Raw genomic sequence first — 17,650 nt, 5'->3', positions numbered from 1 at the left:
TTCCTACCTACCCTTGTTTCTTATTGAGCCACATGTCACACTTGTGTGCTCACATATCCATATTGCCTTGCCTATATATGCAGGCTCATCTACATTGTATGTAACAATCATTTTTATCCATTGATGAGAATGTAGTTTATTCTTGTCCTATATTTGTCTCTCTATTTTGTACTTTAAATTGAGCTCTTGATCTTGGCAAAATTTCACAATAGTAAGTAAATCTTACTAGGCTAGTATAGTCAAGTGTTCTTTCTCCTTCTCTTATGTTGTCCCTTTTATCTCGATATTAGAGTAGTGAGCTATTAAAGTCCTCGGGGGCTTAGTGTGTCTTGTCTCTTTGATATCTTGATAGAATTTTGTCAATGCAACTTTTTACTTTACAGTGAGTATGCTTAGTCTCATACTCCTACTAAAGTGGGGGTTAAATTTAGCATCCTAAATTGTGCTCACCTACAATTTTGTCCTCACATAGGCCTCATTTTGGCATTTTGTCTTCCAAGGCCTAATTGTAATGTTGATTCTGCTTACACCACTTACCTATTCTGCATTTTCATCAATTTCCCAGTTTCACCCCATTTCTAGAGTCCTGATTTCAAGGGCCAAGGCGTACATGTCTTGTTCCCAAATTAGGACCAAGGCATACCACACCCCGGGCTTCTTAATTGGGCCCCAAATCACACCCTCATAATGTTCATATATGAGTGGTAATTTTGATCCCATGTTATCCTATTGCAGAAATTCAATTTGATTTTCGATGGTCAAGTATAAAAGGGGGTCTACCCCTCTCATTTTAAACCTAAAAAGTTGAAATTAAGATCTACACTCTAGAAAATTCAAGTGAGCAAGCAATCAGTCATTCATCAAGCATTGGAGTAGAAGTGAAGTCAAGTTCAAGAAAATGTTGAAGATGGCCTTCATGATCAATGTTTTATGAAGACATCCTACATGAAACCCTAAAAGCTTTGTGTGAAGATAAACAAAACTTCATCAAGGTAAATTTTTTGGTTTCAATAATTACATTTTAAATGCAGTCTTTCCCTCAAAGGGAAAGTACCTTAATGCAGTATTTCATTACATTTTTCAATTCAATTTCATGTGGTTAATTCCAAAATCAAGTTTTGGCCTAAGGAAAACCCCTATTCCCAACATATTTCCCTTTCTTTCTGTGTGCAAGAAACATGTGTGGAACTATATTTGGGAAATCCAACAGAGTTGTCAACGACGAACAGGTTCACCTTTCGATGATAAAAATATTGAAGAACCTGGGTGGATCTATACTACTTGGTCTTGAAAAATCAAGCCAAACTTATAGGAACATGTCTGACATGTCTTCTTTTGCCTAGATCTAAGTTTGTGACTCAGTGGGATATCTATAGCTTACCGTTTCCGTTAGATTGCTTCAATAATTCATTATTTTTTCCTAGTTACACAATAAATCAAATTAAACTTAAGAAAGAGGCGAACTCATAATGAACCAATTGAATCCAATCAAAATATCAATCTCTTTCCCAAAAGGATTGAGCCTAGATCTATTGGATTCAAACCTCTTTCAATATTATGGTGTTAATTGAACTAGTTAGTGGTTTTATTATCTTAAACCCTAATTCTCAATTTTCACCATTATAATATATGCATGCATGTGTGTGTGTGTGTGTGTGTGTGCACATACACACACACACATATGCGCACACACACATACATATGCACACATATATGTTTGTGTTTATATGCATATATTATGTTTTTGAGAAAATTATGAATACCCCTTCATAGGCTTTTTTACAAGAATTTTACCAACTTAGATTTATTTATCTATGAATCTGATAATTTTTTTATTGTAACAATTTATTAGTAAAAAATACATAACTTGAAAGTCTTTTTTCAACATAGGCAAGGAAATATCATAATGCATGAAGAAACCATAAAGTTGCCTTACCAGAAGTGCCTCCTTCATAAGGTGGATAGTTTTAGTCAAAAATCTGTGCACATTATGATCAGGATTTTTGGAAACAAATTGTATGTAGTCATTATGACCAATTTCAATTATATAAACTCCTTCTGAGAAGTCTTCAATGTTCAAGATGCTTTCCCTAAAGCCCTCTGTGAAAAATTTAAATTGTTATTATAAGTTTCAAGGAATAACATTCCAAACAACCAAGAAAAATGAAAAATGAAGTAAATTTAAAAGACTAGACTATTGCATCCCAAATTTCAATTCAAATGCCAAACCAATTTTACAACTTCATATGCCAATTCAACAAATAAAAAATACGTGCAAATTGAAAAAAATAAATAAAAAATCATGATAATTAAGCATTGGTTAACACATTAGCAATGCGTCATAATATTGTACATTAGAAAGAACAAAAATTAAGAAAATAGTTCAACCATGGATTTTATATCTATATGTTACCAACCTTTCCATCTTTACTTTTGGCTAAAATTTATAAAATATGTGAACAAATATCCTTTTTAACATGAATCGCCACATTTATCTTTATGGAAACATAGAATATTTCAAAATGGATTTTTCTCTTTCTACCTATAAATTTAATTCATATTTCTAATTAAGTAATAATGCCTCTATAATTATGTTGTCTATCTCCACATTAAATTCATGTTAAAGATGCACATTAATTTTATGAAATTAAATTCATATTTATTTATCGATCAATACATTTTGAATGGTTCCATATAAATGGTTAGTAAATTAATTAAATTGTATAGTTACTTTCTTATGAAATGAAATTTTTCATGTTTCAAACCATAGTAGTAAAAACCAAGAATACACTCTATAGTTTCACTTATTCTTTCATTCATTTTCTTGTTTGTTATTTGTTACTAGTTCTATCGTACACAAATATGGTTATATGTTTCTAAAATCACCAAGGAATATCATGATGTTTTATGTTTATCTTATATTGTTGATTATAAATATTGTGATATTGTAAAGGTAAAAAATCCACACCCTCGAACTTTTCCCAAATTTTTAGGCTACTTTGTGTGGGTATCTTTGGTGCATGGTAGTAGCACTTAATTGATCACTTTTGATGCACTTATTGACCCTAAAAATAAATCAATCACTTTATTATGCCATATCAAGTGGGAATACCATTATGTTTCCCACTCTTAAGTCACAACATAAAATGTGCAACTACTTGAATACTAAAGTAGGGGGTTTGATTGAACGGGAGCTTTGATCAAATTTCATATGATCATACAATTTCCCCACAAATGTTGTGAACTCTAAATGTCCTCAAAAGGCTTGAATTACTAAAGATAAGGATCGTGTGGATAATTCTAAGAACGTGGATTTTACAATTAGAAGGGGAACTTGAATAAACTACTTGGTTGATTATTAAGGAGTATGAAGGCTTACTATTTAATATTATATATTCCAAGAGGAACTTCCGATTATGTAATATGCTTTCATTTCTATTAGATCTAATACAACATGATATTGTTTCTCCCATAGTTTAGGGTTGTCCAATCCTTAAAGAAATATACCCTTATGTTGGTTAGGATTTATTTGGTCTAATATTATCTAAACTAGGCTCAATTACATATAGCAAGGCTTTCATCAATTCTATTCATGTTTGTATTAGTTTGTAAGGAACTTGAAAACTTTGTAGTTCTACTCTAACTAGTTAATCTTCTCTTATTTTGACTGTACTTCAATCAAATAAAAAAATAAGAATGGAAATGATAAAGAAATAAAGTAAGAAACACATTTACACAAATTTAACAAACTTCCTATTTCTCATGTGATCAATCACAAGCATGCCACACAACAACTCATATCTATTAGAAAACGCATAACACAACATAAATCAAATGCGAGAATTTAAAGTAGCTATTGTTGTCTAAATTTGTCTTATAAAAAAAATGCTCTACATAAGACATAAAGCATGAAAATTCTTAACAAATGTAGGAATAATATTTTAGACAATCTTCAATATGAAAAGATCAACTCCTTGACTAATCTAGCTTATCCTAATTCTATCAAAGGAAAAGGGGAGAAGTGCTAAAAGTTAATAACTAGAAACTAAAGGTTGGTTCTCTAAAATGGATGCCTCCTTATTGATCTCTCACAGAGTTACTAAACACACTAAATAATAATCACCAAAATATAAATTAAATCAATGATCATACAAATGAAATAGATATTGTATCCATAAATAACTTCAAGAATTGGGAATGCAAGAATCAAGAATCTCAATTTCTTATACCAAATATCTCAAAATGTGTTTGTACAATTACATTTATGAAAACCTTGATGCCTTTGGATGCATACAATTTAAGGTTCCTTTAGTTCTTAACCATAAGGAAATTGAGAAATCAAATTACATTCATGGCTCATTGAGCTCATGTATATAGGGTAAAATTTGGGTCACATTTGAGAAAAAGTCTCTTCATTTATAGAAGAGCCCCTAAACACTAACAAAATTCCCCCCGAGAGCATCCAAGATTCAAAAGCTAAGGCAATGAAGGTGAATCCACTTGAAAAACACACATCAAAGAGACGAGGGACTAAGAAAAATAATACAAATAAATGCCTTGTTGTTTGTTGGAGAACACTATTTGGATCTAATAATTAGAACTCAAATTTGGTTTGTAGCATGCTTTATAAGAGTAGTTGTACATCTTCTCTTAGATTGCACTTAATGAAGTGGTTAGGGATTTGGGATTCAAGAGAATTCCCACTTGATTGATGTCTACAACTAAATATGGTTAGGTCAATGTGACAATATTTTTTGCATGGGCCAAATATCCTAACAAAATCCTTTAAATACTTGACCAAATATTTTTGCATTAAAAAATTAATTAGTAGGCTTTATTGCACTTGAAAATAGTTGAGATATTAGCCCCAATCAAATATCAATTACATGATAATCCCAAAGAATACACCTTGCAAAGGCCACATTGATTTGTCTTATGAGGTTTCCTTTTATACATTAAATGGAATGCAAATCATGCATTAACATGTCTAAAAAATTACTAACAAAGTAAAAAAATGTATTAAATATACTAATAAATAATAACACTCTAAAATGGACTAACAAATAAATCAAAAAGCAATGAATAAAAATGATGGAATATCCAACATTTCTCCCTTATTGGACCATTGTTATAAAGTATTAATAAGAGAATCCTGAAACGTATCAAACTTCACATGTCTAAGAGGCTTGGTGAAGATATCAATAGATTGTTCTTGAGCAGAGTAGCTTCTAGTATGCGACATATCCAAATTTCTTCACAAATTGTTGCACTTTCTGCATGATAATCTACTTATTTTGAAGAGCAAACAATTGTCACTTGCTTCTTACTTCCACAAGAAATTGGACCTAAAAAAGAAAATAAATCTAGGTATATATTTCCTACATCAATATAACTTACATAATGTGTATCTTGTCAAGAAGAATTGATCATTCTTTTTATATTCTAAACCATGGTTCATTGTACCATGGATATTACCTTAGTACCCATTTTTCTGCTTTCCAATAAAAAATATTTGGTTCTTATAGGAATTGTGAAAGATAACTAATAGAAAAACTAATGTTTGGTCTAGTGTAAGTCAAGTAAATCAAACTTCCAATCATCTATCGATATAGAGTTGCATTTTAAAAACAAATGTCTACAATCCTAATTTCATGGGTGTATATATGTGTTTGTAATTTTTAATCAATTTCTTGGCATATTTTCTTTGAGATACAAAGATATGGTGATTAGTTTACTATACCTCTAAGTTAAGGCAATAATGTATTATTCTAAGACCTATCATATAAAATGGCTTCTTGAGATCTTTCTTGGTTGCCTCAACCATTGTTTTTGAACTACCTATGATAAATTGGTCATCATGATGGAGGGAAGGCTCCACTCTAGAACCACAAGCATCAAATTCATCTTAAAAAATAGAGAATAATATTGCATTACAAATATTGATGACATTGAGATGAAATGAAATGTACAAGAAGGTTAAAGCACATAATTGTGTCACGCTTCAGGCCAACTTATCAACACAAGTGAATTTAAGTAATTCTAACTAAAAAATAATTTTAGTCAAATATATGGTCTATATAGATTCATTATAGCTAAGCTATATACATGGGTCACAACTTTTCTAATTGGAAAATGTCTACTAAATGTATATTTTATACCACTTTGGGTCTAATTACCAAAAAAATAAAAACTCAATGTTTCAACAACTCCTACTCTTATAAATAATATTTTTTCTTGAAATGTAAAACTACCTTATTATAGATCTATAAGTGATTTTTCTAAAATATATATCTTTTAATATTTTAATTAGTTTTTATTGAAAGTAGGTCATCAAGACAAAAATATAAGGTTGATTATCTTGTCAAGGAAAAATACTAAAATTTATTTAAATTTTTTGAAAAAATAATGATATAATTCTTTTCTAATTTGGATAAATAGTTAAGAAAAAAAGTGGTGGGAATTGGAAAGAGTTATATTTCAGCACGCACAATTTTCAAATTTATTGAAAAATATATATTTATATAAAATAATAAAAAATATATCTATGCACTAAAGTTTCAAGTTATCAATATACATTAAAAAATTGAAGAGAAAAAGGTAAAATTTACTAAATAAAGTGTGGCGGCTTGGGTAACTTTAATTTCAGTATTTTATCAACAACTAAATTATAGTATTTACTTTATAAAAAACTACATTCAAATATTTTTTAAATTTTTTCTTAAAATTACAAACATAAAATAGACAAAAAAAGTATAAATTTTATTAGTTTACATCATTTTCAGAACTCAAAACATATATTTCACTTTCTATTGATTTAATTTAAAAAGTTTAATCAGTATTGACCATTTCCTTTATAAAAGTGTGACAAAGCTTTGTACTTTTACCCAAGAGCTTTGCTTGTATAGGCAAGAGCGAGGATGCAAGCACCAATGAGGTGTGAGATTAGGTAGAGAACAGGTATAACCAACTACCCTACTACAATATACTAAATGTAGGTAAACAATAAAATATTAATAAAGTTTACCTAACTACCTAGGAATATGAAATGATGCCTAAGTAAACTTAAGCTTATGAGTAAATATAATTTACTCCAAAAATCAACATGTACAATGATAATCACAATCTCCCCCCTTGTTCCTTGAGGTAGAGATTTAGATCATATTAATTCCTATTCAATTCATGTTGTAGCAAATGTTCATCAATTTTATTATACCAAGTGCTAGGTGATTGTTTGAGACCCTAAAGAGAATTAACAAGTTTGCATCTACCTATTCCTCTTTACCATGTGCGATGTATCCTTTTGGTTGGGTAATATAGACCTCCTCCTTAAGGTATTCATTGAGAAATGTGCTCTTTACATATATTCGATACAACTTCCATCCAAATTGTGTAACTAAAGAAAAAATCTTTTGATGGTTTTGATCTTTTCTATGGGAGAAAATGTTTCCTCATGTTCAATCCCTTCTTTCTATAGATATCCTTTAGTGACAAGTCTAGCCTTATACTTATCTATATTGCTATCTGCCCTATATTTGATCTTACAGATTCATTTACATCCAATTTCTTTCTTACCTAGTGGTAGATCAACAAGCTTCTAGGTCCTTTTTTTCATCAACAATTGATACCATGCATCCAATTTCATTCCAAGTCTTTGATCCTAATTTGACATCCTTGGTGATATGAGCTATCCTTGTGCTTAATAATGTATTATTTTGTTCTAAAGAGTGCCAACAAAAATATAGGCACTATATTGTTACTTAATAGCATGTTAGAATAAGTTTGTTAGCCATGTAAAGAAGAGCATTTTATACTTGATTTTTTAAATAATGAATTTTAGCATTTAAAGATAAATGATATGTTTTATAAGGATATCATATCCCATTGGGGTGAGTCATTTTCACTCAATTCTTTGGGTGTGTAAGTTAGAGCTCATTTGGTGTCCTACCATTTGTATTGTGTTACTTAGCAATGTGTGGGGTTCTGACCATTTTCCTTGGTAAGTGTGTTGAATTTTTTAACCCTAGTGATGGATATTATTATTGGATAGGAACCCTTAAAGTATATCTTTAGTATCTTGATGGAAAGTTTGGAGTCAACGAAAACCCCATTGATCCAAAAGAGTTCTTATGTTGCTTCAAATTGTGTGTTTTGAAAGTACGCAATTTGGAAATAGTGTAGACAATTTGGAAATTAGCAATAGAGGCGATTTGGACTTCAAAGGGACAATTTGAATATTATCTTTTTTGGACCCTTTTATAAAAAGGATACATTGGAGGCTTGGTCCCTAGGTTCTACCCCAACTATCTATCAACTGGGTATGATTAAGTTTGATAACTTATTCTTATTCTTCTTTTGTGATGTCAAGTCATAATCTTGAAAATAGGAAATTCCTTATGAGACTAGGATGAGGTAGAAACTCTCCTTTTTGTTAAACCTCTTCACAAGTATTCCACTATTATTTTTTGTTAATGTCCATTGACCTTATGTCATCATGCACTTAGTAGGTTAATTGCATGCCTTGATCATGGTGTCTATTTTTTTACAACATCATGAATGCAAGTGTGAGTTGTGACATCTGTATGTTGAAATAGTAATTCAAAAGAATGATCTATTCATTTGTTAACTACTAATGTCTTGTGTGAAAGATTGGGGTATTATGGTGTTAGCTTAGTCTTGCATCTATGGGTAGCTTCTTCCTTGATTAACATCTCATTGTTTTATAGAAGGTAATATTCTTGTTTGTGATGCCCACTAGAACTAGCTTGTACTACATGTCACACAAATTTTCCAAAAAACATTTTTCATTTGCATTAATCTAAGGTAGAGTGTCCAACACACGTTCCACCTCTTGACATTTAGAGCTCAAAAGATGAGTTGCACATAAGAATCACAATGTCAACACCATGTCAATGGTCACCTTCATGGTGGTATCCTAGAAAGATTTGCACAATTTTTTGATCTATTCAAGTGACTATTAATTTCTTCAATTCATTTAACTAGATAGCTAGCTTCTTAATATCTTCTTTGTTGGCATCTAGTCTTTAATTAAAATATTTCTCCTACATGTTTCTCTTGAACAAGTTGAGTTTATGTACATCAATCTTGTTCTTGTACCTAGTAAATTCATCATCCTATGCAGTTGCCTTATATTTCAAAGTCAAATTGTCCATGTTGAATTCATACTCAACTTTATCTTATCACTACGTCTTCACTTATCTAATTCTCTTCATTAAAAATTTCCTTGCAACCCTTTTAGTGACATATCACTATCAACTCACTTCCCTTTGAGTTCAAGGTAGTGGCCTCTCATTTCTTCTCTTCTCTTTTAGTTAGCAAGGTGAAAATTTGCTACTCATTTTTCTTAATGACCATCTGAACATCTAAGTTCTTTTCCATGTCTTCTTAATCTACCTCTCTTCTTCATGTTAGAAAATTATCTTAATCAAGGTGGCTACTTGATTTTGTAATGACCTAGCCTTGAAATGCTGGGATTTTGGTGTGTTATTCATTTATAGAGAGTTCTTAGGAGAGAGAAAATAAATTGTCCAAGATCCTATTGAAAGGTTTGATCAATCACATACTAGTATAAGGTTTCCAAAGACTATGGAATAAGAACATAACCGAGTGAGATATTGTGGTATGGAATGGAGGTATGCTATACCCTAGTGTTACTAAGATTGGAATCATAAAACACTTGGTAAATAATTCACAACCACATCACGAACTAATTGCATTGTTAGAGTATGTACAAAAATGAAAGTGCATGTGTAGCAGTATTAGAGTGCATGCAGTGATAGCTAAATATATGTATATGTTCTAAAGTATGTTTAGATGTACCAAAAGTATAGAAAGAAATTATAAAAAATATCTTTGCTACCACAATCCATGGTTTAGTTTTAATTGTTATGTAAGGAGACAAGATCATATTTAGGTGTGTTGCAATCATTCTTTGACCAAATGTGACAACATCTAATCATTTGAGCTAGTTATTTATTTGGGATTCTAAGATGATATGTGCTATGCTAAAATCATGGTGTGATCATGATATGGTTGTGTGACAATTGGCATTGTATGAGTGTTTAATATATAAAGACAATTAGGATTCTAGTGAAGCCTTGGGATTATTTCTTGTTTGTGGCACAAATGTAATAAAATGAAGTTGTGTTGATGCCTAATAGAGTTATATGTTGTGAAGCATGATTGTAGAGTTTGTATATTATAGTCTAAACTCTTTAGGTTAAGAATGACATAAAGGAGACTTTATATTACTAATACAATTATAAATATCTTTCTTTAGTGGATTTTTCTTGTAAGGGTTTCCCAAATAAATCCTTCTTGATGTGTATGTGGTTTGTGTATAAGTTTATGTTCATTCTTATTTAAAAGTAAATAATTTTTTACAATATAAACATATCTATAATTTGGATCACACATTTTGACTGTTTATAAATTCTACTTCATTAGTCGTCTTAAGGTTGAATTTCCCAACATGAGTTATGTGGCTTCTAGGTTATACTTTATTTGATAAAGCTCCACATAATTATTCTTTAGATTTCTCTTGAAGATAGTTTACTTGTGAGGCACTAATTTGGAGTTCTCTTATAACAATTTAATCTTTTTATATAATTGTGCATCTTTCATGCTAATAGTGATAGATTGTAGCTCATAGTCTATTGCTTATAGGTCATAATCTCTTCTTTAGACTTCTTGAGTATATATCAAATTTTTAATTGCATTTTTGTTATGGCTCTTCATTGAACCTCAATCTAAGGTTTGGGGTCACATGTGAATTTGCACACTAAGATCTACTACCAAAATTTTGAAGCCATTTGATGAAATGTGTTGTGGGTTCATATTATTCTATCTAACTTTTGCTAACTATTATTGCAAGTCATGAAACTTGGCCACTAGATACTCTATGGTGTGCCTCTTAACTACAATGATGGTGTTGCAAGTGGTTGAAACTAAATAATAGGCTTATCTTTATCATTACTAAATAATGACATCAATTGTATCGACTTATCTCATGAACTCAAGAGGCAAGCCTCTATTTAGTCCAATTTTTTGGAGCGCATCAAGACCTGCATAGAGAATTATCATCACATTGCATCATTCTTTCCTTTGAGATCATTAGGAAGGGATTACCTATTATGTGGATGATGGCTGGGACCATGTGCTACTAAATAAAGACATAATAAGAAGAGGCTTTGTGTAGACTGGGTACCTAGACTATTGCTGGGTTATATTTCTCAATTTTATGTGCCACCTTTAGATTTAGCCTCATGTAGAAGTTTAAACTAATGAAGGATCAAGTGGAGGGGAGATAAACTTGACGACATTGCTACTAGATAATTTTGAAAATTGTTCATCGAGATAGTCTTTTTAGGTACCTAGAGAAATTTATTGGAATGTTACATCTGAGTTTAGTTTTATAGATTAAAAAATAAATAAACTAGTATTCAAATCTTTATTGATATAGTTTAGCTAATAGTTAGAATAGATAACTGATACCTTTTAGTTATTCCCATAAGGGAGTTTGGGTAGTTAGCACAAGAAAATGAAAGGCTTTAAAAAACCAAATTTATTACAATGTATTTATATCTTGAAGAATTCAGTCATTAATCTTTTATGTGTTTAATATTTCTTTGTAGCAAAATGGTTTGATCTGCATATAGTTTCATACTCTACCATTTTCAATAAAATCTACCTTCTTTGATTCACTCTTAGAAGTATTTTTCATCTTATAGACTAGAAATAAGTGCTCTTAGTAGGCTCCTTGATGAAGACTAGAATGTTGCATAAGTCTATGTTTCATTCTTGGGATGTGTTTAGGGGAACAAGGAACTTAATCAACTATAGGAGAGGATGGGAAAATATCTCACTTAGGAATCCGATGTTATCTAGAATATCAATGTCCTAGTTCAGTTCATGTCTTTTAGATTGTTGTGGTTGTGGCCGAATTGAATCTCTAGCATTTTTCTTATTTTCTTGCCACTAAATTTGGCACTTATATTTGTTACCATTTCCTTTCCTCTTAATAGTTACATTCTTGGACTTATAGGCTTCTACACAAGGAAGAATTAGTTTTGGGCAATGGTTAATGATATGAATTACTTAGTTGACTAGGGTAGTAGTTTAGAGTGCCTAATCACCTTTTTTTCATATGTGGCTAGTATAATGTTAAAGGTTCCCTCCTAAAGGGTAATGTTGGTTATTTTGATCCTAAGATCACATATGAAGTCAAATCCATCTTAGACAAACTCTTTAAATTGATCATGAAAATAGTTTAGGCTTACTAACTTTGGAGACTTGTGCATGTATGAAGGATATGGGGCTAGGTAATAGGAGTAAAAATGGTCAAATTTGAAAGCTCCCTCTTTTTCTTTTTCTAGCAATGATAATCATTGTTTCTATAAAGCTTTTCCTTTTCTCGAGTCTTGTGTGACCCTAGGTATCCTTGTCTCCTTATTGTTTAATTTGTTGTATAAGCTTTAGTATATGTTGTTTAATTATGCTCCAAGTATTAAGACATGATTTTTATTCGTGTATGTTTTTATTTAAATGTTTAGAGTTAAGTTGGCAAATGATTAGCCAAATTTGTCTTAAAATGACATCTTTAAGGAAATAAGTGAATATGAAATTTCTTCCTGTTTGAGTGAAACCTAAGCTAAAGATTTTTTGTGTTTTTGAATAAAATTAAGATGAAATTATAATATGATCGGTGAGGATAATGATATGTCATATAACCTACTAGATTAAGAATCTCCAACCCTTACATTTTTATTATTATTATTATTTTTTTTAATGATTCACCATGATAATTGATATGCTTCTTTATTATTATTTAAATTTTATTGTTTTTAGCAAATTTATAATAATATACATAAATTTGTGAATAAATTAATATGTTTAAAAACACCAAAATTAATTAGATACATATGGATCCCTATATAACTTTCGAAAAAAAATAAAAAAATCATATTATAATAACTAATAATTGAGCTGGGTCAAGCTGGTGGTGGTAGCCAGCTAACCCAACCGTCCGTTTGCAATAGAAATTTTTAATAGCGATAAACAACTTTCACCGTCCTACACGTGCAATGATGTTGATGTTTTTTAAAAATTTAGCACGCTACTTCATAGATGGACAAAAAGAAGCCCGTCGGTTGACAGTGAAAGCTATTTCATCTCTCCACAATCTATAACATAAATCAAATTGTTTTAATTGAATTATGTGTAATTTTTTTTGAATCAATGGTTTTTATTATAATTTATTTTAATTTTAATGGATTATAGAATGTGATTGAAAATATTGATTCAAAAAAAATTGCATACAATTTAATCCAGAAATAATTTGATCTATTTCAACTCTTAATGCTATGAGATTTCCACAATCCATGCTGTATTCTTTTGAATTTGAATCTAGAAAAATTCAAAAAAATACAGCATGGATTGTGGAAATCTTATAGCATTAATCCAAGAAAAATTCAAAATAATATCAACTCTATCAATTAATATCATTCAGCCCTCAGCCCTGAATATGAATCTTAATTGTAAACACTAGATGTAATCTGGTTTAAGTTTTATCATTCTTATAAGAATTCATAAATATGCTATAAAAAAAAACTAATAAAGATTTGAGAAAGCTATTTCAATTTTATCAATTGATCCAATCACGCCTGAATATATAAATCTTCACTAAATAAATCCCAAAGTGTGAACAGTAAACGTAGCCTGGTTTGCTTTGATCTTTCTTCAAATAACCAGCTACTTCAGTTCTGTCAACTAAGCGTGAATATAAATCTTAATTGAATACATACTAAATTGCAAACAGTAAATTCTGGTATTGATATGCAAAAGAATTCGGAAAGGTGCTCAAATAACCAGCAAAGAAAGCTACTTCAGTTCTGTCAACTAACGAGTCACGCCTGATATAAATCTTAATTGAATACAACCTCAATTGCAAACAGTAAATTTTGGCATTGATATGTAAAAGAATTCGTAAAGGTCCTCAAATAACCAGTAAAGATTCTTCAGTTCTGTCAACTAACGAGTCACTCGTGAATATAAATCTTAATTGAATACATCCTAAATTGCAAACAGTAAATTCTGTCACTAATAGCCTGGTTTGCAGAAGAATTCGTAAAGGTGCATTAATGTCCACAATTAATTCTTTGGAAATGTAAGGTAATATGAAAACTGACCGGTATGATTGAAGGCTAACACGGCAGCTTTAAAGAAACCAAACTGATCGATCTGAACAGAGAGCGAAAACAAGCCGCCACTGTTACTCCCGTCGGCAGGGGCCGTTGAATTGGCGAGAGTAGCTCCCGAAGATGCAAAGTTTGCACCATGCTTAAAATTAGACCCCACCGATCTGAGATATGGATCCACCAGACCATACCCCAAACCCTGAGCTGCACAATTTCATCGCAAATTAACAACAGAAGCTTTGAAACTACGAATTCCGTGATGAAAAACCTAAAAATAGAAGATTTGAAACTACGAATTCCGTGATGAAAAACCTAAAATCGGAGAACATCCTTACAAATGAAGTCGATCAGCAGACGGCCGTTACTGAAGCGAGCGGCGGGACGGGCGAAATAATGGAGGCCGTAAGGAGGGAATTCAGAGGCCTCCCGCCCTGGCATGGCCGCCTCATTCTCTCCAACGTCTAACATGGAAGCTCCGAAGGCGAATAATGGAGGATTGCATTCCCCTGCCTCTGCCTCTACCTCTGCCTCCCCTGATTTTACCAGAGAAATCATAAATATTGTGACCCTCACCATTACAAGAAGAAGCTGCTTCCGATACGCCATTTACCACAGCACTCAATTGGGGTTTGTGTTTCTGAATCGGAGGAGTTGAGCTTATCTGAAATAAATGTAGGAAGGGATCGAATCCCTAGGCCTCATTTCATTTGCCATGTTTTGTTTATATGCAATTGTAAAAGTATTTGTTATGAGTGGTCATAATTTAGAGAGCCAATGGTAAGGTAGATTGATTGGATAAACATAAACACCTTTTTACTTCTTATAAAATGTATATTTTACATTTAGCTTACATTATTTATTTATTATTTTTCTTTGGAGATTAAGTGTTGGTGGCAAAGTGGTTAAGAATATATATATTTTTTATATTTAGTTTATATCATTTATTCATTATTTTTCTTAAGAAATTAAGTGTTGTTGACAAAATGGTTACATATATAATTCTTTATATTTAGCTTATATCATTTATTCATTATTTTTCTTAAGAAATTAAGTGTTGTTGACAAAATGATTATATATATATATATATATATATATATATATATATATATATATATATATATATATATATATATATATATATATATATATATATATATATAGCTTATGTCATTTATTCATTATTTTTTAAAAGAAATTAAGTTTTGGTGACAAAGTGGATATGCTTAATTTTTCTTTTGAATGTGGACATTATATCTTTTGGAAGTTCTTAGTTTAGAGAGTCAATGGTCAATTAGATGAATTGGGTAAACAAAAATAGTTTTTAATCTTTTATAAAATGCATTTAATATTGTAAGTATATTTTATATTTAGGCTTACATCATTTATTCATTATTTTAATTTTGAGATTAGATATTGATGGCACAGTGATTAAGAATTTGTACACACATACATACATATACATAATATATATACATGTATGTATGTGTGTGTGTACAAATATATATATGTGTATGCATTTATGTATGTATATGTATATATATACATATATACACACATATGTATATGTGCATGTATTATATATACATATATGCGTGTGTGTGTGTGTGCATTTATGTATGTATATGTATATATATACATATATACACACATATGTATATGTGCATGTATTATATATACATATATGCGTGTGTGTGTGTGTGTGTGTGTGTGTGTGTGTTATTTTTTGCATAAATATAAATATTTAGATAGGAGCTTACTTATATCATATTATGCTTCATTCTTCCAATGTGGAAATCATATCTCTAGGAAGGCTTAGAGCTTGGAAGTGTAAAGATTAACGAGCAGAGAAAATATATATAAACAAGTAAACTAAAGCGAAAACAAAAAGAAGATAAACACATAACACAACTAACACAAGTTTAACGTGGTTCACCAATAAATGGCTACATTCACCAGAAAGCAGGGAATAACATCTATTAACCAATATTGTTTACATGGCCTGTACTCATCTATTTATACAATCATATTCAGCTATCAAGTGAAGAGTCTGGGAAGATAAACAATCCTGTGACCGTTAGACTTCATACTCCTAACAGTCTCCCCCTGAGGCTAACTGGTACATCCATGCACAACAACATCCTTGCATTTCCATTTCAAAACTCACATTCTAACCAGACATTGAGAATATTTTAACTTCGCAAACTCTTGTTCACGAACACCACGGATACGCCTTCTCCAAAGAAAATTAAACTCCTCAAAATTTAACAGCTGAACATCTTTGCTTACAACTTTCTGAGACACAAACACACCCATGAATTTGTAACCGGTAGCAAAGTCAATTATAGGTCAATGTTCATGCCATCGAAAAAGGGTGTTTTCCCTCCAATTAATAACACCATGTCGGTCAATATCCAGCTGAGCCAGAACAACAACCAATATTGTTTACATGGCCTATACTCATCTATTTATACAATCATATTCAGCTATCAAGTGAAGAGTCTGGGAAGATGAACAGTCCTACAACCGTTAGACTTCATATTCCTAACAGGAAGTGTATTGTGCAACCTTTTCAATTGTTGAATAACATATTAGCTTGGATCTTTGGAGCTTGATTTATTCTTGAAAATTATTTCTATAAAATATATTAGTGTCTCATACTCTAGTGTATTTGTTTCATTGTGATTTTTCATTCTTGACATTTATTCACATTATAGTTTGTATGAGTCTTCCACAATCCATTTCATATGCGTGCAACCGTCTAGTTTACAATTGTATATGAATTTTTTATCAACGTTTTAGAACACACTCAATGATCCATCATAGGAAGAGAAATTTGTAAAATTGAAAAGAAAATATAGTGTTTAAAGAAGAAAGGAGAAGATGGAATCAGAACTAATAATAAAAGAAAGAAAAATAATTAGACACAATAAATAAAAAAAGAACAAGCACACCAATGACACTTGGTATAACAAACAACCATAAATCTATAAATAAACAAAAAACAAAAATAGATTTAAACAATCCAAAAAAATTTAAATTAAAAAAACATATAAACCAACAACTAAACAAAAGAAAAAGCAAAATAAAAAGAATGAGCAAATGATAAAGATACAATAATGGTTGTCAGGGACCACCCGGGCCAACCTTTGTGCATTTTTGCCTGAGATTAAGGCATAGACTCCAACATCATTGAAGCCAGAGCTCTTTGGCTTGGATTGCAAATTGCAGGAAAATATTATAAGTGCGCCCACTTGATTGAGTAGTGGTGGTGCTGGAGATTCAAGTTCAATTGTTTTTGGTTCGTGACCAATTGATCTTGTGGTATGTCTATTCTTTGTCATGTCTTTCTTGTTATACCTGTTCCCATTGGTTGTGTTCGCCTCTGTGCTCTTTGGAGCGTTTCTTCTCTGATTCAGGTCTATATTTTCTGCCTGTAC

The 17,650-nt window shown here is 30.9% G+C and overlaps 1 protein-coding gene across 1 annotated transcript in view; it reads right to left on the bottom strand.

The window, feature by feature from the left end:
- Positions 1–14,944, bottom strand: part of LOC131071211 (GDSL esterase/lipase At4g01130) — a 31,487-nt gene extending 16,543 nt beyond the window's left edge. Inside the window, exons 1-3 of the mRNA XM_058006959.2 lie at positions 14,549–14,944; positions 14,205–14,417; positions 1,937–2,100 (exon numbers count right to left, since the gene is read on the bottom strand). Of these exons, the coding sequence (XP_057862942.1) occupies positions 1,937–2,100; positions 14,205–14,417; positions 14,549–14,819 (648 nt within the window). The 5' untranslated portion in view covers positions 14,820–14,944. The remainder of the gene's footprint in view (positions 1–1,936; positions 2,101–14,204; positions 14,418–14,548) is intronic.
- Positions 14,945–17,650: the final 2,706 nt, after the last annotated feature.

This window comes from Cryptomeria japonica, chromosome 1 (genome assembly GCF_030272615.1).
Source record: "Cryptomeria japonica chromosome 1, Sugi_1.0, whole genome shotgun sequence".
NCBI classification, from domain to species: Eukaryota; Viridiplantae; Streptophyta; class Pinopsida; order Cupressales; family Cupressaceae; genus Cryptomeria; species Cryptomeria japonica.
Note: the sequence above shows the minus strand (reverse complement) of the source record. Positions and strands in the feature narration are given on the sequence as shown.